The 25,272-nt window shown below is 42.7% G+C and overlaps 1 protein-coding gene across 2 annotated transcripts in view; it reads left to right on the forward strand.

Annotated features, from left to right (window-relative positions):
* pik3r3b (phosphoinositide-3-kinase, regulatory subunit 3b (gamma)) overlaps window positions 1–25,272 on the forward strand; it is a gene marked incomplete at its 5' end in the record, with an annotated part of 155,750 nt that overhangs the window by 44,424 nt on the left and 86,054 nt on the right. For both annotated transcript variants that reach the window (XM_079266684.1, XM_079266685.1), the window contains 3 exons: window positions 4,021–4,095; window positions 4,990–5,067; window positions 24,792–24,923. In XM_079266684.1, coding sequence (XP_079122810.1) covers window positions 4,021–4,095; window positions 4,990–5,067; window positions 24,792–24,923 — 285 coding nt within the window. The remainder of the gene's footprint in view (window positions 1–4,020; window positions 4,096–4,989; window positions 5,068–24,791; window positions 24,924–25,272) is intronic.

Consider the following 25,272-nt stretch of genomic DNA (forward strand, 5'->3'; position numbering starts at 1 on the left):
CCTCTTCTTCACTTTCTTTAGTCCCTTCTCTGGGCTATTCCTCTCTTCTCTCTTTTTTCTCATTGTGTCCTCATGGCTTTTGACCCCTTATCTCTTCTCCTCTTATGTCTCCCTTTTCACATTCTTCACCTTTGTCTCTTATTGTCTGTTTGTCCTCTTCTTTTCATAGTTTGTCCTCTTCTCTTTTGCCCTCGTTCTTTTCTCTTCCTCTTTTAATTTTCATCTCCTGTCTTTTTTTCTTCTTCTCTACATCTCCTTGCCTTCTTCGTCACATCCTCTTTTTGTCTTCTTTTCCCGTCGTCTTTTCAATTGTCCACTCCTCTCCTCGGGGTGAGATATTGCCTCTGTGAGGGGTTGTGACAGTGACGTTAATGGAAGCACTGTACATTTAACGACCTTTATCTCTGGAATTTCCTCTGCCTCTTCTCGTTGCTCACACACACATGCATGCACGCACACAGACACACTCCGGAAACAATACAATACGCAGTCGGTACAGCAGATACAGGTCGGTACACCTGTAAAAGCAGCAGATATGCGTTTGTTGTTGTTTCCTCGACAAAAGATTAATACGATTATTGGCTCATGCGTTTGTGTGTGTGTGTGTGTGTGTGTGTGTGTGTGTGTGTGTGTGAGGGTGTGAGCATCAAAGGACAAATTGCATTTAACTTGGTGTGACTGTCACTCGGCAGTGTGTGTTTTGTGATACGACACGAGCGTCAACAAAAGAGCGAGGGAATAGCTGAGCCGGGAAGCGAGGCTGAGGAAGAAAAGAAAAGAAAAATGAGCAGGTTATTAACGGTGCACTTGTAGAGATGCTGTACTAAAGTAGAAGGCTATACATTATAATGTGCAATAACGAGAAAACACTTTCCGACTCTCATTGCATCCAAGGTTGAGCAACAATGATATATAACCGATGCTTCACATGAAAACGCTTTCCTACTAGAGTGGATACAATTAGTTGATTAATTAGTCACAAAAAATAAATGTGTAACTATTTTGATATTGGATGAATTTTTTTCTCGCAAAAAATGTTAACTATGTGCTGGTTCCAAATTCTCCAATGTGCAGGTTTGCTGCTTTTCATGTCGGTTAGTAACTTCTGTGTTTTTGTGTTTCGGACTGTTGTTTTCGACCAACTAAGGACTCTGAAGATCATCTTGGGCTCTGATGATGGTGATGGGCACCTTTTTTTATTTTCTGACCAAATATAAACCAATTAATTGTCGGATTATTCGATGATGAAAATACTTGTTAGTTGCAACCCTACTTTCTGCGGCTCAAAGGGAAGGCCCCTCACTTTCCTGGTAGGCTTGAGTTGAATTGTCAGTTGCTCAACTGCTTTCTAATGGCAAGAGATTGGAACTAGTGAATTAAAACTGTATTTTTTACTGAGAGCACAACGTGTTGGACAAATAGTGCTGTGAAAATGAATATTATGCTAAATTTACCTTGTGAGACATTGTAGTACAGATGACTCCAACCCTTTTGTCCATTGTTCAGTCATACTGTAGAATGTACAGTGTAGTATGTACAGGACCAAACAAGATGTCTGAAGGACTCCCTCTATGCAGACGATGTCCTGTTCTCTCTTTGCTTCTGTTCAACCCATTTTGAATGTCATCAGCAGATTGAATGCGCTTCATCAGTGGTTATATGTATTATAGAGGGGCACAGTCCTGCCCCTTTCCGATGGACCACCGTGGGACCTTATTTCGGAAATAATATGTACGGTAGTTAACGGCGAGAGACAAATAATTGTTTGATCCCATTTGAATTTTGCAATCAATTACACATTTGATGTTTGTCAATCTAAAAGGTCATTTCGCACCTCAAGAAAGTTGCATTTTATTTTTGCAAGTATAAGACTTTAAAAATATGTTATTAGAATGACTACACACCTAAAGGTTGTGTAAGTGACATCTCTCACTGAAGCTAGGATACCTGTGTTTCCTACCGGGATGTACAATTTATTTCCAAAATAAGGTCCCATAGGGGGCACCAGAAGGGGAGGAGCTTAGTTTCTTTATTCTAAAGCTAATGCATTGTAAGAAGTGCCTACCATGTGATACATACTTTGTGGATTGAAACAAAAAACTACTTTGTTAGGTCTAGTAGAAGATCTTGGTTTGGGTTGAAATAAGTATGCAAGGTAGGTAACAAAAGTACTCCAGTTCACTATGGACCTTTGGTTCCACATATGACACGAACAGCAGTATTTGTTTGACCCGTGCATCACCCCCGACCGCCACTCTACTTGAAAAGCCTGATGAAGGGGAAATCCTGATTGCTCTTGAGTTCACAATTTGTGACTTATGCTGATGTTTGTTAAAATGTTGGTGGCGTCAGTGGTTGGTTCTCTTCAAGGTCAGAGTGCTAAAAAGGATTTCATATTCTGGAGGGGTGAACAAGGCTGTTTTTTTTTGTCATAGACTTGGAACCAATGTTTTCTCAAGTCAAACCACTTCAATACCAGGTCATGTTGTGTACGTGACTTCCCACAGTGAAAACACAACCATGTGAAAGTGTGCTTGTGGAACTGGGTTTGTTAAATCTTTAATTGGGGATTTCTCTCTTCTAATTGATTCCCAATAGTGGATGTTAAGACAGCTGCTGCTGCTGCAGCCTGTGGGCTGTAATAAAGTCCCACATGTTTAACCTTTTTCACATCCACTCCAGTGAATTAGCTGCAGGCAGCAGCACATGCACAATATTGAAATCTATGCAGATATCTGATTATTTCCATAGCCAGTTTAGCCATTCAGATATCTTTCATTTCATTGCAGGGCTGCCACATGTTTAAATTCCAGCAATAGAGTTTACCGGCAGCTCTAATGTTTTATTAATACGTTTCACATGTGAAACTGTCTTTCAAATAAACCAACTGCAAATGTGTGTGTGTGTGTGTGTGTGTGTGTGTGTGTGTGTGTGTTCAGTAGTAGTTGGGGCTTTAGTACATGCTCCCTGGAGGGGAAACCAGCAGTCACACTAATACTCTCAGGGTTCCCACGGTACCTGGAAAACATGGCATTTATTTTTTCATTTTCCAGGTTTGGAAAAGTCATGGAAACTGAGCAAAAGTTAACACTTACATGGAAATTGAAACAGTTGTCCTGGAAAATTTCATTGGATGATGTGTAAAATAGTCATAAAATGAAACTATTGAGCACAGAATTAAGATGAGTTTATAAAAACGCTTTACATGTGAACAGCTTTTACTGTAGATAGAAATGGATGATCCCATGTTGTAGAGCAGGGATTCCCAAAGTGGGGTGCGCGAGCTGCCTCTAGGGGGTGCGCGAGAGGAAAAATGTAATGGTGGTGTAATGGTGCAGTCCTGTCTCCTAAAAATGACGTTCCCCCAAAACTAAAATGCATTCTCAATTATGTTTGACTAAAAACGTATTTTCTCCCTGATTACGTTTGTGTTTGACTTATTACATTGACGTATAGGGGGTTGTGTGTGTGAGGGGAGGGGGGCGCGGATGGGGGCGGAAAGCTTCAGGGGCCTATAGATCATCACTTAATATGGTACCTGGAAAATCAGGAGGTAGCATGGAAATTTTTTTTCAAGGCAAGCGTGGGAACCCTGACTCTGCTTCAACTGTTCAGATGGGTGGATTGTAGAAATTGCTCAAAACATGCTCAGGGTCTTGCAGGTGGAATAACTGGCAGAGCAAAGCATCTTTCCTGTTAACGTTAACGTTGTCTGATGATTTCTGGTATTGATTTAATTCAAGGGAAATTTTAATTAACATTTGACATAATGATCTCTCAGCCCTTTTTAAATCTATAGTGTCATTTTGTCTTGTGCAGAAACCGGTTTATGGAGCAAAACAGCACATAAAATAATGATTTTATTTCTTAAATATGTTTTAAAAAATGGCACATTAAAGTTAATTGTGGACTTTACTGTACATCGTTAACAAATAAATAGTTGGGGGTGTTGGAACGAAGAAAATCATAAAGGGAACCACAGTTTATGGAAATGAATAAAACATAATCTCTCTCTCTCAGGCATGGAGGCGGAGCTTCTGTCTGAAGCGGCTCCTGTGGCTGTTTGGAGACTCATCGAAGCTGCAGAGAAACACGGTGAGGAAATACAAAGTGAAACACGGATGTGTAGCCAGCATATTCATTCAAGGACTACTACTGTACACATCCGACGTCAGGGTGAGCATAGAGAGTGGAAGCGGGGGAAACGCAATCTACACTCCTGAAACTCACGAATGAACATTTTATATCTTGTTTGTTTAACTTGCACACAGACAGGACTGTAAAGACAATCATTTTCAACTGTAGCGGGAGTTCTAGTAGTATCCATCCACCCACTTCTTCTAGTGCAGCCTCTCCGGCTACACTGTAGTGCAGAATGTCAGATACGGTCAGTGAGCACATGTTTTGGTTTTAGTCTCTATGCAGACATGATGGTGAAACCGGTTACTTCAATGTGATGACCAGGTTTCAGGAAGTTGCATTGTTGGATTGTTGCATTGTTGTTAAAGGAGAAATAGCTCCAGGACGTAACTCCCCCGGAAACCACAAACTGATTTCTTTACATTTTGTATCATCGATGGACCAGACAACATACAGCATGTTGATGAGTGAGCTTTAGAGGTGTTTGGATGTGTATTGTTGAAATTCTGGCTACCAGTTTGCCCCTGCTTCCAGTCTTTATGCTAAGCTAGGCTAATAACAGCCTGACTCTGGCTCTGTATGTAACACACAGACATGGGATTGATATCCATCTTCTCATTTCGCTTTTGGAAAAATCTTCAACAATATTCCATTTCTAAAGTGGAGCTTTATATTTGATACGTCAACTGACGAAACCAATTTTACTCAGCATCAGCATTCTGGAGCTGTAATTAAAGACTTAACATTATTTGTAGAGTATGATTTACTGTATGTCCTTTTGTTGTATCCTAAGGGGAAACACCCAGCTGACTTCCTCCCTCTTCCGCTACCTGTTTTTTTTTCCTGCAGGTTTGAACAACGAGTCTCTGTATCGAGTTCCTCCAGCTTCCAGTGGACCCGCAGAGCTGCGGCAGGCTCTGGACTCAGGTACATACTCCATGAAATGTGCAGATTCATTCAAGGACAGAAATGTAAGCAAATGTCAGGATTTGGAACTCTTCCGACACGGCACAAGTCTCAATCCAAGTCTCAAGCCATCAAAAAACAAGCTTGAATAACCTTTACTGCAATTGGAAATGACAGTGACAAAACGAACCGGGGGTTCCATGCTTACGTTTAGTGTGAGCCCGCAATAAAACATGTTAATCCGTGGAGCGTCCCTGCCCTGTCAATTCATCCATACAGTGTGAGCGTTAAAGTGACTGACTAAAGACCGACTAAACATTGTGGTGTGACTTCACACAATGCACACGGTTCATAAAACACATGCACAGTGTCCGCCCATTTTTCACTTTGATCCATGCCAGCCTGTAACCGTATCAATATGCAGCACACTGTTTTACAGATAGCGTGCTCGTTAAATGTCTTTTTGTTAACTGTGCTTAAATGTCGTCAGACTACATACAGTATATTAGGCAGCAGAATTCTGTAGTCTATCTAATAAAGAATGATGACCAAATGTATGAGGGCATCCACCAGCGTTGCCCCTTATGATGGAGTGATGGGATGCATTGAAATGCAGCGACACTTACAGTTTATTAAGTTCTGTGGCTCTCTGCTCAGTAACATACTGGAGGAGCAACAAGTGGCTCAACACGAACAGCCAAGGCTCATCTCCTGCGCTCCTCTTTGTATTCAAACCAGTACAAACTCCTGCTGAGAACGACCCGGGTCGTGTCGGTGTGCTGCGACTGAATGGAGCCGAAGTCACTCAGACAACAAAAAAAGTTTGCCAAGTTTGAGTTGCTGAAGTTCAGGTTTGGCACCACCAGGGAGTGCTCTGACGCCGTACTTTATTTTTTGGGAGCGAGGCGGGGAGCTCACAAAATCAGAGTTCAGACTCCACTCTGAGGAGGGGAGAGGAGGGACAAAAGCATGAAAGTGTTTCAAAAAAGGTTTATTTAGTGCAGGCATTTCATCCGTCGCTGCCTCATCCATTGTCTCCATTCTCACTCTTGAATGTTGGTAGAGTTCATGACCACTTACAGCAATGATTTGTTGTTGGTTTCTTGCTGTTCAATAAGACCTTCAAGTAACTTTTCTCTTGTTTAAGTAATTCATGTTTCTCTCATACCTGTAGTTCGTCTCGCTTGGTTCAGACCAAGGAAAAATTATATTTACAGTTTCCTGCTTTTTAGTGCAGGTCCATTTTGTGTTCACAATGCCTTATTGCAACCAACCAAGATAAGTACACATACACTCAGTGGTGGTGCATCATCAACGCTACATGGACCACCAGGGGAGAATGAAGAGCACTGGGACCGTTCGAGCTTGACAGCTTTCACACCAGCCTAAATGAACCAAACCAAAATGAGTTGGTTAGTTGGAGCACCCTTCGATGGTTCATCGTGGTTCCATGTTTGCAACTTTGCAACAGTTTGAAGAATACCAACTGAGACAGCTTCCCATTAACAAACTACTGCGTCAAGTCACATGGTATTTAGAAATGAGCAGCCTGTCGTTGGTGAGGGCCAAAAGTGAATATTAATATCAAGCAATTATTATTGCATTCTGAATTTCTACACTGAATAAAAGATATAGGAGAAGATTTCAAGTTCAAGAAAAGAGTACCGGCAGGTTGTGAGAAGTGCCGGCGCGCAAGAAAAAGTCACGGTACAGTAAAACGTAGAAGTGCCGCTACTGTGTGTCTTTGATTGCTAGTTTCTACAGTGCTTTACAAATATCCGTGGTCCAGTTTGGCTTCGGAGGCATTCTGTTCATACCAACTGAGCCTTACGTGTGTAACGGCGGTAACGGAGCAGGTTTGAGTTGACAGAATTCAAAGTGGGTATTCATCAGGATTTATTGAGCAGTCAGCAGCAGTCTGCAGTCATTCGGTTACAAAGATTCCTCAGTTGGAAAAAAATGTTCATAATGATGCCTCAAATAAGGAGTTGAATCAACAGACAATCAGCCTGTTGGCAGCTGTGAGCGGTAGCAGTTCAAACACAGTTTGGATGTTGATTCCCTGAGCACATCTGTAAATTGCACAAAGCACCAAACCTGTCAGTCTGCCATCACTTCAAAGGATCAAAGGGTACGAACAGAGGGAGGGAAATCCAAATATCTAGTTTTTAGAATAAAAATGAATCATTAGTAATTACGATATTAGTGATAATTCCCAAGGGTCTGCTCATAAAAGATACCTTGATCTAAATATGATGCCGCTCTTTCATGAACATTCACATCGTGATGAGGGAGGAGACTTAAAAGTAAACTTGTATTTCACCAGTGATGTTTGAAACGATGAAAGTCAGAACCCAGGATGTATGAAAAAAGTGTCATTTCCCTTTAAAATGTTTGATCCAGAAGATCAGGATCATAAGACCCACGTTGAAAAATAAAGGAATTGTTATGACTGATATTTTTCTCAGTGCACGTCAGCAACTCTGCAAATCCAATGCAGTTTATTGGGCATAAAGATTAGATTTAGTGTAGAGAGACATACAAACACACACACACACACCTGGCTTGCCTGAGCAGTGTTGGAGGTCAGCACGGGGCCCAAGATATGCACAAACTCAAAGTAATTGACTGAAAGGAGCTGACATGGAGGCACTCAGAGGAAGTTAGCATGCAGCCTTGACACGCAAACCCACATATATGTTGAGACAGAAAGGTTGCGGCATGAGAGTAGGCGGTCTGATAGGCATGGACAGATCCTATGGAATATGTATGGAAAGCGGTTGCTCGTGTGCGGATTCGTGCCGACACGTGTGAAAAGTTTAGTTTGAATGTCGGAGGGCAGAGGGGGATGGCCCGATGCCATGGGATATGTGAGGAAGGACAACGGGAGGGCGAACAGGAGTAAGAATAGATGTCTCTGTCTTTGCTGTCGTCTCTTCTCGTTGTCAGATTGCCCGTTCGAGTTGCACAGGCAGATGAGATGGAAGGTAATGAGAAGAAATGTCTGGCTGTGTGTAAAGTCTCTTTATCCTGCCTTCAAAGCAGTCAAAGCTAACGGTCGCTTCAGCAGAAGAGCTGCAACAGCAATTATCTTGGATTAATAAATGATCCCTCTGATTTTGTAGCTGCGTTTGCTTGGTTCTCACTTCTTTTCTTTGAAGATATTTGGCTCTGGCACTATTATCTTACATTACCTCCGCCAGGAGATTATTTATTTGGTTGTGTGTGTGTGAGTCTGTCTGTCTGTCCACGGCTGATCTTGCATTCTACTGGACCCTGATGCCATATATGTTTTGAGGTCATTTATAACTGTGTGATCAAGTGGTTGAAGTGATTCAACATATTGTGTTGAATCTGACAAAGCAACAGTATGAGAAGTTGATTCAACCCTAACACCTCCTTTTAATATGACGATACTGTTCAGGGTTTTTTACCCACTGTAACAGAGGTGTTAATTCAATTACATTCAATTGCATTGAGGTCATGGTTAGCGATGGTTCCGCTGGACTGAACTATATCTAGAGGTGTCATTCTAATGTAATCCAGTACCACACCGCCTTTAACGTTGCACAATAACGAGATTGGGAGCATTTCGTTTTCCTCTCAACGCCTAAGATGGCCGCTTGTAGCTAACGGTGCTAACGGCGCTAACAGTACAGACTACGGCAAACGTGCGGACAGAGCTGAAGGTGTTTACCTTGAGGGGAACGCTTCCGGTGTTATCATCAGCTGTAACCGCCGTGTCAGAGCACTGACTTCATTACTGCTCTCTAAGTCATGTACGATGGGGTTAAAGTGCCTTCAACGACAGAGGTCAAGGTTTGACCAGGAGATCCACACATCTGGGCATTTATTCAACAGACAGTTTCTCAAAATCCTCTTAGCATCGTTGTCAAATAGCCCCCCCCCCCCCCTAATCACCTTTAGTTAACATGTAGAATGACGTGCGGTACTGTGATGAATGACCTGTATCAGTGTTTTGCAGAACTGGTCTGGTATGTCTCATGGATCATTATTATTCGTGTGATGCAACATCAATCACGCTGCAGGAAGAGTATCAGCGCTGCCGCAGTGCTCCGTCTCTCTTTGTTGTGTGTTTGGGCTGCATGAGTTATGGAATACTGTTATGTAACAGGGAGTTGTTGCATTGTACAGCAGCTCTCAGGATGTTTTACAGATCCTGCCTAATTTATCTGTGTGTGTTTGTGTGTCGGTGCGCTGCATTATGTACAGTACTATCCTATCAAAGTGTGTGTGTGTGAGTCGCACATGCTCAGAAAGATTTCGAGAACATTACCTCATCGAGTTGACCTCCGATTGGTACAGGGCCCAGACGTTGCCATGGTGATAGCTAGCCTTTTTTCGTGCCCACACATCACTCAGTGTGTTGGCCCAGTGTGTGTGTGTGTGTGTGTGTGAGATTGCACTTCCATCTCTGTGAGGACCAGATTGAGTTTGAGACGGTGGGGACATTTTATGGACTGTAAAAATATTTTGAAGTGACATTCTGCAAAAGTCAGAACGTTTTGGGAAAAATTGGAACACTTGTGGAATGTAAAGACCTGTTTTTGACATGTTTTTTGGAATGGAAGAACCTTTTTGGAAAGTGAAGACATTTTTGACAACGAACATTTTATTTCTATTATTGTTATTTTATTTTTAAAATGTTTTCACTGTGAGGACATTTTTGGAAAGCAAGGACATTTTAGTGAATAGAGACATTATTGTACAGATGTTTATCAAAATCTGGCACATGTTGGGTAGTGAGGGCGATTTTTGGAAATTGAAATTTTCTTTTTGAAAGTGAGACTGGAATTTGGAAAGTATTTTTAAGATAGCGAGGACAGTTTTCAAAGTGAAGACCTTTTGTCCCCCCCTCACTTCATTACAGGGCTGTTGGATGGTTAAGTCCTTTCTTTTTTCGAGTTAGAATGAGTTCTAGTGGGTTAGAGAATACATTATGTCAATGAGTGTCCTCACAAGTATGGAAACACAAACATGCCTATGTGCATGAATACGTGGCCATATGGGCATTTTCATCACTGCTGGGTTTGTGTGTATTTGTGTCAGTGTCTTGTGTGTCTGTTTGCACACTTTGACCGAGTTAGAATATGGATGATGATTACATGGATGTACTAACAAACACACGCACACACACACACACACACACACACACACACACACACACACACACACACACACACACACACACACACACACACACACACACACACACATTGTGCCTACTTGTCAGGCACAGAGTGGGCGGTCTCTGTTTTGGAAACAATGACTCATGTTGGCTCAAACTGCAGCAGAATATACTTTGTCTTCAACACAAACTATACACCCTGACATACAAAACGCACACATGCTGTATACACGTGAACGTATAAAGACACGCTGCAGCTCAGCCCGCTCATCCACACAAGCAGTCGATGATCTTTTATGTGCCTATAATCATTTCTCCAACTTTAACAGACATAATGGGAATCCTCTCCTCCTCTTCTCACCACTCTCTCCTCTCCATCCACCAGATAGATGGAGCCTTACTTCCTTTCTTCCCACCCTCCCATCCAATCCATTAACTGCTCACCGCTAACAACCACTCTAACAATCTGCAGACCTGCAACCATTAACTCATCTTTTATTTCACTGCTCCTGCTTTATGTAGTCCTCAATCTATCCCTCTCTCTTCCCATTACATCTTCTATCTCTTTCTCTCCCCTTTTTTCTTATTTTTATTTTATTCACTCATTCATCACTCTTCCTTTACTCCCGCCTCCCCCTCCCCGCCTCGGTAACAGGAGCCGCTGAGTTCAGCAAAACACAAATTAAAAGAGCTCCTCCGTTCCATCTCTCCATCCTTTTCTTCCATCTCCATCCCTCCGTACTCCACGTCCGTCCCTCCTCTCGTCTGTCAGTCGCAGCCATGCTATTGGTCGGAGGTGATGTCATCATCTTCCTCTGGCGCCCGTCAATAACCTATTAGAAGCCGGCGTTTTTACAGCCAGCTGGGGAGCGAAAGAAGTGCAGCCACACACAAACACACACACACACACACACACACACACACACACATGCACGCAATACAAATGCCACATTAACAAACTCGTGCACAGCGGACGTGAGTAGGAAACATGAAAGCATCAGGCTGCAGAGCGATGTCAGCCTGTCTTAATAGAGGTAGAGTATTTGGTAAAAGTGATGAGTGGTTCTTTGTCACCGAATGCAGCAAAGACCGTGTTCTGCAGTGTAAAGGAAAACAAGTGTGCGAGTGAGGCGTCTCTTCTCCTCTCAGCAGCCTTTTAGTCTTCTTCTGTGTGGTTTCATTTAGAGAAATCAAGATGTAGAGATGTGCATCTATGTGTGTTTGTTGGTCTGTGTCTGTGTGTGTCTGTAAAGTTGAACAGTAGCTGCAAATATGCAGCTCTATCCTTTAATAATTCTCTGTTGTGTTCTTATATGACAGTCTGGCACTTCACAATTTAGTGTGCGGCGAAAATGCAGGAAGTAGTGTGTTCTTTATGTCGTGAGAACACATATGTGGTGGCCGTGGTGATGGACAGGCGTGGTGCTCGTCTAACTTTAATGCAGGAAACCAAAGTGAGTAACCATAACTTTTCCCTAACTTTGACAATATTGTACAGTATATGCCATTGACAGATGTAGTTTTATGTTTATTTGTGAGCTTTTTGAGTCTTTCTGTGGTTGCTTTGTGTCTCTTTGTGGTTATTTTGAGTATCTTTGTTATCAATATACGTCTCTTTGTAGTTGCTTTGTGGTCATTTTGAGGTTTCTTTGTGTCTCTATGCAGCTGCATTGTATCTCTTTATAGTTGTTTGGTCGTTATGTTAAATAGGGTGTGGGGGGGGGGTGTTTATGTCTTTGTTTAGGAAACCTCAAAAGGTCAAATGTGCAACAGGTGAAAGGAGTCACAATAAGATCAAACAAAACTAGAATGTTTGAGTTATGCCGCGTTCACACCAAACGTTAATTGTCATTTGCGCCGCGTTCACTCGCGTGGTCATTCGCGTGAATCGCGCCAAACCTGCCGGAGAGGGGGCGTGGCTTATCACCCTGGAAGTTGTTCAACTGTCCGCCATTTATTTCCGCCATCAACCATGGAAAAGATGACCTCTATTTCTGCTTCGTACTTTTTGTGGAAGTCCATGGCGTGGGAATTAAACGCCATCTTGTCTGGGTTCACAACATAGTCCGGAGGATCTCCGTGTATTTTATCGAGCTGTATTCACTGTCAATCACGGCAGCCGCGCCATCGCCAATGAGCGTCACTCCAGTCTCATCGCGTCTGTGCGGAGACTTTTTATGTAAACTACTCGCGCGAAGAATTGGCGGCACGTTTGGTGTGAACGCACCTTTCGAGTCAAAGTGGCAGATATCTGATTGATCTGATGACATGTTTGCACAAATCCAGAACAGTCATTGTTTCTCTGTGATAATATAACAACCTAATATTTTCACCGAAACCCTGAATACTATTAACAATAATATAAAAACAAACGTATTCTCCTGTGGAACATGAGGTTGCACCAGAATCTGTTCAGGTAAACAGAGCCGTCATATTCACATCGGAGGACACATCGGATTTTTAAGTCGACCACATTAGAAAATGTTCATCGCACTTACAGAAAATTCTCTCCAGCACTGTCCTCCTCCTCCTCCTCCTCCTCCTCCTCCTCCCTGAACACCGAGCAAGCTCTCAGCATCTCATACAATGATGTCATCTCTTGCACAGTGCTGGTGTGACAACACACAACCTGACACACTATCTGCAAATAGGGTGTTTGTATTCATACAGTCTATGTAAATGCCTTGATAGCCTCCATATACCGTCTCTCCTCTGCACCTCGTCTCTGTATGCTCAGCTCCCGTCTCAGGTTCGTATCTCTGCCATATGTTGCCATGTAACATGAACGACTAAAGCGATACATGTGGCTTCACCGTCTGTTCGAAACACACGCAGTTCAGCTTTGGACATCCTTTGTTCTCTTCTCTTCTCGTTCTCTAACCTGCTCTTAGCCGGTACCCACCATCACAAAGCAAGTCCCTGAGGAGACGCGTTTGCCACGTCTTCCTGATCCTCTCATTGGCCACGCTGGCTTCTTAATTTGAGTCAGTTCTACTGCATGTTTGTCATTTACTAGAAGCAACTCCACTATTAGCTTTTACATTTAAAGTCCCTTTTCGCTCTATACATGATCACTTTGCTGGAGAGCTTGTATATTGACACATCTGAACATATATACAGACGGTAGGCTATATGAGGTGGGGTGGGCGTCCTACTTGTTGGCAAAATTACAAACAAACATGCCACTTTGTTAACCTGCCCCCCCCCCCCCCCGTCTCCATCCCTGTGGAAGCAGAGACAGTGCAGGGGTTGTTAAGTTGAATGTGTTTGCCTGACGCATTGATCCTTTCTTATCTGACTGAGGTTTGTGCGAGTTCTAACCTGTGGCCCCGACCGCGGCTCTGAAATACCAGTAGCCTGACTGTGCTGTGTATTGATAAATCCATGGCGCTGTCCGTGGTGCTGAAGGAGCAGACGGATTTGTAATTGCAACGTTTTCTCTGAGTCCCGCCCTTCTGTCAGTTTTGTCTTGGATCTATACTGTCCGCTAAAACCATCACCTGTTGTACACAGTATATTCATACTGTATATGAATAATGTACAGGAGCGATGGAGCAATGACTTTGAATCGAATTTCTTCTACGGTCGTATTTCTATTCAAACTGCAATATTTATAGAGTACAAAGGCACTTAATGTGATCTTAAATTCTGACTGAGTAACTGGCGGTTTTATACTTTACTCTTGCACTCTGCGTCAACTCAAAAATGATAAGGGGTCGGTCAGATCAGAATGGTATATGAAATGGAAAATGAAACGCAATGAAACACACAGAGCTGCATCCAAATTGGATGCAGCTCTGTGTGACATATGTGCTCTTCTTTTCAGAGGAGCTGATTTATCCTTTAAAGCTAATTCTCTCTCAACTGTTATTTCATTTTGGCCTTCGGATGAACTTGGAGGCTTTTTTCCGTCTGCCAGTTCGAGAATTTCTGTGCCTCCCTTTCTTTCTCTCTGTATGTTATTACTTCTTAATGTGTTTCAGTCCTCCTGTTGCATCTCTCTCAGGCCATGTTTTCATATCAGTGTGTGTGTGTGTGTGTGTGTGTGTGTGTGTGAGCAGAATGCCAAGGACAGATGGGTAGACAGAGAGGTGAGCGGGTTCAGACATACAAATGTGCACACACTAACACATACACTTCCACACACACGCGCGCGCATACTCCTGAGGAATGAATGTTTCCCTCTTTCTTTCTTTTTCTTTCCTTTTCTAAATCCATCGCTCTCTTGTTTGGTTCCCTGTTTCTTAGGAGTGGACCATTTGTAAAGCCAGACCTTAGAAACGTCCCTAAACGACCCCCAAAAGACACACATAGACATACAACTTCTAATTCAGGCATGTCCAAAGTCCGGCCCGCGGGCCAATCACGGCCCGAGGTCAGATTTTATACGGCCCGCGCCTTCTGTCTTAAAATGCATTATTTATGGCCCGCCAGCACAGTCAAAACGGAATGAATAAATCATACAAATTCAACATGCAATTCCTATTTTTACCTCATGGTGGCAGCACCACTCTGTAACTGTCTGGCTGTTTGAAATTGGCTCTGACCCTTGAACTGTCATGGCTACGGCAAGTCAAAAAAGGAAAGTCGATAATGAGGGCCGCCGCTTCCAGGAGAGGTGGAGATCGCAATATTTTTTTCACCGAAAACCGAAACAACTGTGTCTCCCTAATTTGTCATGAGACTGTTGCCTTGTTTAAGGAATATAATGTAAAGAGACACTACGAGACCAAACGTGCTAATGCTACAACAAGCTATCAGAGAGCGTCCGTGCTAGAAAAGTGAAGCAACTCCAAGATAACTTGGCCACACAGCAGCGGTCCCTTTCACATGAAAACATCATCAAAGTAAGTTGCGGAGTGGCCGTGGTAATTGCTAAACATGACAAACCTTTTACGGAATGTGAGGTTATCAAAGACTGTGTTATGAAAATAGCAGAAAACATTTTCCCCGAGAAGAAGACAGAGTTTGCTAATGTTTGCCTGGCTCGTAACACTGAAGAGCTATCATCAGATACGAAGAGACAACTTGATTTTTTTCGTGAGCCTGTTTCATGTGTGTTGAATTTAAATGTTAGACAACTTTTCATCACCCTCACTAAGTCATATTTAAGATTGTCTTGAGGTGAGAACATTGATCGGTTCCTATGTAATTAGCTTTTAGATGGCTTGTTCTTTGTTATCTGACTTTCAAGATGTGAAAGAAAGGCAGAATAGTTGTTGAGATGTGTTCACACATGAATGCTTACATTTGGTTACATTGCTATTTGCTGTCATTGAAAATAAAATGATAAAATAACAATGTATGTATAGGCTACTTGTATTGTTTAAAATAATGTCAGCAGGGACTGTTGGCCCTTGGGCATTTTCACATTATCAAATTTGGCCCTCTTTGAAAAAAGTTTGGACACCCCTGTTCTAATTAAAGCTCCAGCCAATCAGTCAGTGACATAGCCAATTAAGGACCAATGTGAAGGGTACATTCTGGTAAAAGACTTTTGGAACACCTCTCAAATTCTAATTCCCTGTTCTTCATACTGTACACCTGTACCACCTAGTGGTTTTTATACTATGTGGGCAGTGCAGTGTTATTATCTTCAGTGCTTGCAGTATGGGTTAGCTTTTGTAATGCCCCAGCTTTTCCCATTTATACAAAGTTAGTCATCAGATTTCAATTTCATCCTTGACATTTGTAGATATGCAAATTCAAATATTTATGAGCAGTTTCACTTTTACTCCAACAGGGACGGGAAGCCCGAAGAGTGCTCAGAAAAGTTGGACACCTGAACACATGACTTACCGTTGAGGCAGTGCGGTGTAAGAGTTTTGTCCATGTTGTGTTCTTAAACGTGTGTCCCATGCTCAACTGATTGTTGCTCATCTGCTTTAGACGTGTGGTGATATTAAAGACGACCGGTTCATCACACCGAGGACCCTCCATTGTCTGTCACCTTCAGTATTCTCCACTGGTGTCAGACTGCAGATCAGTGTGTTGACATGGTTCTGCACTGTCGGTGTCGCCTAAAGCAGGTCTAAACCGTGCTCTTAATATGCAGAGGCCCAACATTGTCACGTCTGCAGCGGCGCATGTAGCTCCCATAAACTTTGCTACATTTTTGTTTTAATTTGTTGTGTTTTTAGTCTTTATTACTGGAGCGCATATAAAGTGCAGCGGACCTGGAGACGACTTTTCACTGCCCGCGGCATCTTCCGACCACCCAGCCAGACGGCCTGACCAAACGCCACTGAAAGCGGAGTCGACTGCCCCAGGAGGAGAGGCAGGAGAGTCGAGATGGAAGCTCAGCTAACCCAGTTAGGACTTAAGGCTACTCAACTACCCACCCTACTCCTGGCTAATGTCAGGGCGAAGGAAAATAAGATGGATGAAAGACTTCAGGCTAACCCAGCAACGGGAAGTCAGTGACTGTTGTGCCCACAGAGGCTTGGCTCCGTTTTGTTATCCCAGATCAAGCTGCACTTTACGGGCGTACACCGGACGGAGCGCAGGACTCAGGTGGAACGAGAGAAGGCGGACTCTGTGTTTACATCAACGACGTTTGGAACATTGTCTAAGTCGATGGACATCTGCCTCAAACGGTTGGGTTGAGAGTGAGAAATGCACAGCAACAACAACAACAACATTTATAAAAATGATAGAAATATGACTAATAATAGAAATAGCAGCAGTGGGCTGCAAGCAGAACCACGGCAACATGCACAGCCACGATCCACGACAACCCGCAAGACGAGAAAGCACAAAACTCCGGGGACGCTGCCCCAGATGCCAAGTTTGTGTCATGCATTTACCGGACTTGAATGAATACAGATGGAGAGGGAGATGAGAACAGCAAGCCAAAGACGAAACACAGCAACTCCTGTGTTTCTCCAGGAATCAGCGAAGCCTTGACCGATCTGTGTGTGTGTGTGTGTGCCCGCGCGTTTTGATGTGTGCTATTTGATCAGTTTGCGTTATGAAGACACACAACAGGAGCTTCAACAGACGATAGATATCCGTCTGTGAGTTTGCGAGATGGAAGACGAAGATGAATAAATTCAATAACGGACACCGTCTCCACTTTGAGATGTTCTGCATTGTGGACATGAGTATCTCCAACAGGTCAGATGAGAACATCAGGCCACACCAAACAGCTAAGGGATTTGAAAATCCTATCGCATGTAACCCGTTAGATATTCAGCTCCTGTGGTTAACAGCTCCTGGTTAGGGTGCATCAGTTTCGACAACTGGAACATTTGGACTTTTTCTCATTTGGATCAATGGGTGGTTGTCACTAAAAGACAAAAGAAAGACATGTGCACTGTACCGACGTAAGTGAACATCGAGTTTTGGAATAATATGTTGTCAATGTTGTTATTTAGTCGAGCAGATACATTTCCTAAACTTGAGCTGGTGCTGATTTCTGCTGGTTTGTTTGATTTTTATTCCATTTTGTCTGTGGAATCTCATCAAGGCTTCAACGTTGCCCCCCTTGGAGCGTCTCATGTCTCTGCTCATGTCATGCCACAGCAGGTATTGCAGAGATTTCGTATTCAGATGGCATATTTATAGTAGTTCTACGCTCTGCAAACTGAAGATTGATATGAGGTGACACAGTGAACAGACAAAGCAAACAACACCTCCTTTAATTTCGACTACATTGTGTCAGATAGTCGCTATCTCTATTTTGATCACGTACAACCCACGTTTCACCTAACTGTAAGCCACTGCAGTGAGTACAAGCTGCTAACAGTTGGTGATGCAGATGATGATTTGAGGTGTGAGCTGAAATGCTGGCTGCATCTGTAACAGAGTGAATGATTCCACTTGCCATCACTGGCCATTGGTTGCTAGTATTACTATATTATTTAAGTTATTGCTAATCCTTATCATTTTCATGTTATTTCCTTGTTTAAATATCATTTACAACGTATCATTAGTTCCCCATGGAGACAAGTGGGTTGTGTGTAACAGCGCCCTCTGCTGGCTGCTTGCAGACTCTAGTGGTGCGCCCAGCTTTCATGAACTAGTCTGAAGCAAGCTGTTTCCATGGCAGGTTGACCTGTGACAAGCTCCGTTGTGAAACATCTCATTCGATGTCTGATGTACAGATATATATATATATATATATATAGAGAGAGATATATATATATATATATATATATATATATATAGAGATGTCTAGAAGTCCCTTTTTGTTCGTATAATTGTTTTAATTTATAATTTCTAGAGCAAATGGTTTTAACTGATTTAGCATTTAGCATTTAGCATGAGCAACATGCTAACCACAGTTAGCTTAAGTATTTGTCCCTTTTGATTTAACAGTGTTCCGGAGCTTGTGACCACAACGTTGTCTATGAGAGTCACTGAAGCTGTTCTGTCTTTTACCAGCTATATTCTGTCCGATGAATAAACGTCTGGTTGGAGCCATCAAAAGATATCGTGTCCTGAATTAAACACAACGCAACGGAGAGTACGCAACTGCTACACATCCATGGCAACGCTGAGTCTATCAATACCTAAATGCATCAGCTTTGTATTTCTCAAGAAGCTTTAACTGTTGTTTATCTCCAGGAGAACCGCCTTTTTTTAAAGTGGCAGCTTTCCTCTCAAACAGCACGGATTTAAATGAGAATATCTATTGTACTATCAGTCTCTAACGCTCTCACCTTTAATTGAATAACTTTAATTGAATAACTGATTAGCCACGAACAACTTTTTCCACTAATCCGCAGGATTGCGTTGCAGTTTTTGGTCCGAAAATTGCTTATTCGACTGAGCCAGACTGTTGTGTAATGCTGGCTAGAGCAGATGATCACACAGCTTTTGTAGTGTAATGAGATTCTTATTGGAATGCTGCTGCGAGGGCGCAAACACACACACACACACACAATGCACAGAGATGACCAGCTTCGTCTGATTAAACCATACTGCCGTCATTGTTTATGAACAGTGGATTGATTTTGTCCTTCAAATTTCCTGTGGCTCAAGTTCAGGTTCAGCTAGAGTGCGTCTTTCTTCTGATTCAGTTCTGGATGTCACGGCCGTGGACGGCATGCAATACGAGGTGGCGCTGAGTTCAAAAGAAACTGGGTCCTTCACTCGGCCTCGTTTACGTCTGAGATAAGACCTCTCTTCATCTACTGTACATGTACGTGCTGATTCCAGAGACACTCAGTGTTCTGACTTCAAACAACAATCTGAAAAACATTCAAACAGTTACTGGAAAGCTCACTGTAGGGAAAAAGAACAATCATTGTGGGTGCTGTCAAAGACCATCAATTAGAGATGCCACGAGAAGCAATGCTTTGGGACTAAGTTGATGCCAAAATTGTGATAACGTGACGGTGCTGGTTTGTCTACGTCAGGTACCGGGGATCAGGGCTCTACACTAATGAAGTGTCGTCGTTCTGGTGAGCAGAGGCATGCTTGGCGACATGACTGAGCAACAACTAACAGCTCATGTTGACGGGAATTGCACTGCTACATTGTGATGCTTTCACGCTCTACTCAGTAAAGGTTTGTGTTTGGCGAAGGAAAATGTAATGAGATAATGATGTGGTCAAAGGTAATCTTGTAATATTTAGTTTTTGGTAGGTACGCAAATAAGGGAGTGCATGTTGAAGTGCATGGGATTTATTGTTTTCTTTTTTACTGTGGTATTAAATTGGGCATCGACAATCGTGGAATTTCACTGGTATTGGTATTGACTACTACGTTTCTCTTATTGTGACTTCCCTACCACCAATGTTGCCCGTACATGTTCCTCTATGAGCAGAAATGTTACAAAACACAGTAGCCAATGCTGTGTTGTCGCTGCCTTCAGGTGTGGGATGGATGTTGTTCCATGTTTCCATGTTGTTTGCGAGCGTTCTCATGAACTGAAGATCAAGAGGGTTAGAGAATGCTTGGTCTCTGGAGAACAACGTCAGTCAAATTCGGCACTTGTCACGGAGCCTGACTGACACCTGACTGACAAAACATGCAGTAAGCTGTAATGTAACAAATTTATTTCATGCTTGAAGATGCAATTTTATATTGCCCCCCCCCCCTCCCCACCGGAAAAAACAAACAGAAACTAAATCGGCTACTTAGGATTGACAGCAGACCGTCATGTTCAACAACAGACTGTCTTCTTCCAACAGTGAATATTCAAAGGACCCAATATGGTTCTATGTAGTGCCTTTTATTTGTAAGAATACACACTAACTATTGTCCATGTACATCTAACTCTCCACCAAGTCTCATCAAAGCCAATCAACTGTTTCTGCCAAATGCGATCCAATACTTAGACCCTGCCCTTGACTGTTGACCCGGCTTCAATCCATTCATTCATCTGCCCATCTGTCAACTGATCCCTGTCCAATGTCAGAAAAAAGCCTTGATTAGCTGACTGACGGATCAAGTACGATGAGGAAATTGGCCACGTGCATGTGTGTGCATGTGTGTGTAAGCTTATTTGATGAAAGAGGCAGAGGAAAAAGGGGTAAAAACAACAAAAGAATAAAACCGAAGAAAAAGAATATCAGAGAAAAATCACGAGTGAGAAGACAGAGACAGATCGGAGGAGAAGTGACGGGTCAAGGTTGTTCCTTCAGGAGGAGGTTCAGAAAAATCTGTCGGAAAGCTGTCGATGCACAGACATGAACAGGAAGCGATGATCAACAATGACCTATTTGGGTATGAGCGCACACGCAGACTGTAGATGTGTGTTTCTACGCATCTGTCTTTGATATTCCCTTCACCTTATTAAAGAAAATAAGACTTTTTGGACATTTCTTAAAGATTAGGGACATGACAAGCTATACAGTGAAGAGGAAAGATGGCGTAAGGTGAGAAAAATGTAGACAGAGAAAGGTAATGCAAGAATTTCGAGTTAAACTTTGGATAGGAGGGACGGAGAAAGAGGAAGAAAGGATTGAATTGATTTGGGGATTTCTCATTCCCAATCCCTCAGTGAGCAGTGTAATGATGCTGTGGTGCAAGAACACGACTGTTTCATCAGATGTCATTAAAACTGGCCTGCTGACCTAGACTATTGAGCCTCACCAAATCCCTCCACCCAGAGCCAGGCCTCTGCTACCTAATGCTACTTTTCTCATAAAGAAATAGTAGAAATGTTCTTCAGCCACCTAAAAAACAATCCCACCCAAAAAAAAAAAGAACAGGGACAGTTTAACAAGCTAAACATGCTGTCGTATTAGCACCTTTATTCAGTAGTAAGGCAGTATGTTAGCAAACAGATGTAAACACATCCAGCAGAAAGCAACATCAGCATTACATTTTGTGTGCACCTGATGAATGTAAGTCCGATGTTCACCTACTCCTGAGAAACACATCTAGCTTGTTAGCAGATCTTGCACTTTGTTCCTCAGCTGGTCTCTAACTTGCTGGGCATGTAGAGTACAGTGAGCATCTACGGCTGGAAACAAGGACGATGAGAGTGCCGGTACTGAAGTAGCAGTAAATGTGCCCTAAAACCTTTCAAGTATGACCTTAAAAGGCGCCATAAATGAAGCTAAAAAAAGATCCATAGAGCTAAAGGCAACTGCAGAGTTAAGTAATAATTCTCTGTGGCTTGATCACCACAAGCGATGCCTTTTTATAACACATTTGGTCCATTGTTGATATTGAAATTTAAGGAAAGGGCTGAAAATGAGTTTTCCTCCTTATCTTCTGAAACCATTGCGGTGAAGCTCTGGATTTCCAGGCTGGCTGCATCGCTCACATAGTACCAGTTGTCTGGTCCTGTTCTGCAGTAAACAAGTCAGCAGACGCTTGCCTCTCTTCACAAAGGGATGTACTGTCCTCCTTTGCAGAAAAACACTGAACACAGGCCTGTAGACTCCTGAACTCCTCCGGGCTCAGTCATTTTCTTTCAGCCACTGTGGAGATATCAATGTCTAAATTCAAGAAAACCGTTTTTCCCCGAAACTTTGAGGCTGTAGGTTTCAACATCAGCTGTAGGGTGTGTGACGACCACATAGTGACCCAGGCAAACATACATTGGACATTTGACCCAGCAAAAGCATTTCTGAGAACATCAAATGTTTTCAAAGGCCGTGCTTAATGTGTCATATTTTGCTGCAAATCGCCGTGTTGTTGTCTCCGTTAACTTCCACAATATGGTTTCTTCTCGTCCTTTTTGGTTACTGTGCTGTGCAGACCATCTTTACCTGGCCAGGGTTCCCTGTATGCCAATTGGACCAGACAACTGGGTCACTGACATACAGCTCTGGATTGTCAAAAAGAACAACTAATAACTGCTGTTGCATGACAGTCAAAACAACTGTTCTAGTTTGCCATCATGGATTCAAAATAGTCATTCTTAACAGTCTGTGAAGGGTCTTTGGTTAACTCTATTTCTTATTTCCATCTGATGGCACGAATTAATAAAACCATTGCCTTCAAAGAAATCATGCGGGCTTCCTGAGAACAATTGTGCCATTTAGCTGTTAGCCAGACATTCATGTCTCAGCAAAATGTGCCTTAAACAGGCAGTTTTTTGTCATTGCTGCCTCCCTGTGCTTTTTGAAGTCATATCTAACTCATGACATACACGATCTGCTTTATTGAAAACCCTGTTTTGCAGAACTAAATGTTGCCGTTGTCTGACACAAAGTAGTTACACAGAGCCGTACTTGTACTCCTAAACCGTTAAAGCTAACAACCAAGACAAATAAGGGGATCTGTTCATTTTCTCACTGAAATATGGGTCAGCCATAATTAGCCCGTGTTGCCAGTATCTTTATTTGCCACATGTACAATGTACACCTGAATTTGACTTGGGGATACGGCGCAGCAAAAAAAAGAAAATGCAAAGTTCAAAAGTTAAGTTGTAAAGTTCGAGAGCGTTAAATATTTACGGTTAAGAATGTTAAAAGAATCGTATGCTGTGCTACTTTTAGTTCAGAAATAAATAAGCTGCATGATGCTACATTTGTACATACTGCACATTCCAGATGTTGTACATATTGCACGGCCCATAGTAGGGGAGCTGTGTGTGGTGAAACTAAATATAAATAAGCCAAGAATTGGGAGTATATACGAACAATGGGGAGCAATGAAACACCGTGGCTGCCAACAAACTGTGCAAACTAATACCAACACTCATCGTCATAATTGTCACCAGGACAGATCACAACCTAATAAAAAATAGTCTCCTCAAATTAACAATTTACAATCTGGTCTTCAGGAATCAAATTGTTTCATGCTCTAATACCCTTCCACCCACACACACACACACACACACACACACACGAGACAAACAGTGTATTAATATCTTTTCATGAGCCTGGGTCCCATGGCAACACCAAATTCGCTTTGTCTGGGTGTTGGGATGATCGAATCCCCCATACAAATCACTGCACGACAACACAGCGCTGCGATGTGAAGAGGTCATCCATTGATATGAATGGCCTGGTTACTGGCCTGTGGTGATTGGTTTACTCAGGCATTAGTTAGAGGGGAAAATCAATGAGATTTAACTGCCGTTTTGACTCCAGAGGGTCTGGTGCGTGTCGAACGTAGGCGGGCTGGAGGATGGAGGATGGAGGATGGAGGATGGAGGATGGGGTGAGATGGGAAGATGAAGGGTGGAGAGGGAAAAGGAAGAGGAGAGAAGCAAGAAAAGAAGCAAATGGAGCTGGAAGAAGGTCAAGGAGGACGAGAAGCTGGTGGAGGAAGGTTGAGAGCAGAAATGGGGACGGACAAGTGGAGGTAATGTTGAGGTGAAAGATGGAGGACAGAAAAAGCGTCCTGTGGCTCCGTGAGGTTTGTCCTTTGCTAGTCTGCTGTAGCGCTCACACAGACGCACGGAGGCTTCTTATCTGTTGTTTTGGCTACCGGCAGATAGATTTGTAAATTGCCTTTGTGTTGGACATCTCAGCATATTTTTTTTTTTTTATATCTTATGCGGAGTGACAGTATTCCTTTTTCCCAGAGACAACTGGCCTTGAGACTTGACACTCAGAGCGATCTGATTACCGCTGACCTTGTCTCACATTTCTTTCTCTGAGTTTATGGCCAAAGCTAGGACCCCATTCAGATTACAGTGCATAGTCGCTACCCCAGCTACTACATTGAGCTAAATTATAACTAATCATCCTATTGGGACCATGACTATCAGCAGAGCTATTGAAACAGAAACGTGCTTCAGTTTCTAAATGACGTCGTCATGATCCAACAGTCATTTGATTTTATTTCTTTTTTTTTTACCACGGTTCCAGTTCTCCAGACCACATTTTCAGTGAAATGTGAACACTATGTGAATAAATGAAGTGAAACAAAATGGGACCATGAAATCTATACAAAGATTCATGATAATCTGTCATTTATGTTTTCAAATAGCCTTAATCGGGCAGGACGTCAGTGAGATCTATTGTTTAAGAGCAAAGTGTTGGACTGACCAATGGACTGACTAATATTGCCATCTTAGTCCTAATTCTGGTGATGGGTCATTGTGCACCAATGCCCAAAAGGCCTCTCCAAAAACCAATCCATGCTTAAACCCCAGATTAAAAAAAGAAAAGAAAAAATGACGATATCATGTACATGATCTCTAACGCTTCCCTTTTGTCCTCTCCGTCGTCTGTCCTCTCAGATCCAGTCTCAGTGGACCTGGACCAGTATGATGTGGTGTCTCTGACTGATGCCCTCAGAGGTTTCCTGCAGGACCTGGCCGCCCCCATCATCCCAGCCACCGTCTACAGCGAGCTGGTCTACACTGCTCAAGGTACAGTGTGGTGCAAGTTAGCATCGGCTAAAAATGTGTTCAATGTCAGTTCACTTAAATAACAAAATTCAGAAAAATGAGGCAAAAATGATTTGTACTGACAGTCTTTTGTGACATGTAGTCATTGATTTGTGTTTAAATGAGCCGACCTTTGCCTGTACAATGAAAGTGATTAAACTAGGTAAGGCCGATGTTGTAGTTTGGGACGCTTTTGCAAAGCAAAACTACCAACACGACGATGACCCACATAAAATGGCAGTTCTCCTGTCGGCAGCATTTTCATGGCTGGTGACTGGTTTGAGTTTAGACCTCCAGCTGCATCGAATGCTCTCCGTTCTCACGCAGTGCA

Source organism: Melanostigma gelatinosum, assembly GCF_949748355.1.
Source record: "Melanostigma gelatinosum genome assembly, chromosome: 4".
Taxonomy (NCBI): Eukaryota; Metazoa; Chordata; class Actinopteri; order Perciformes; family Zoarcidae; genus Melanostigma; species Melanostigma gelatinosum.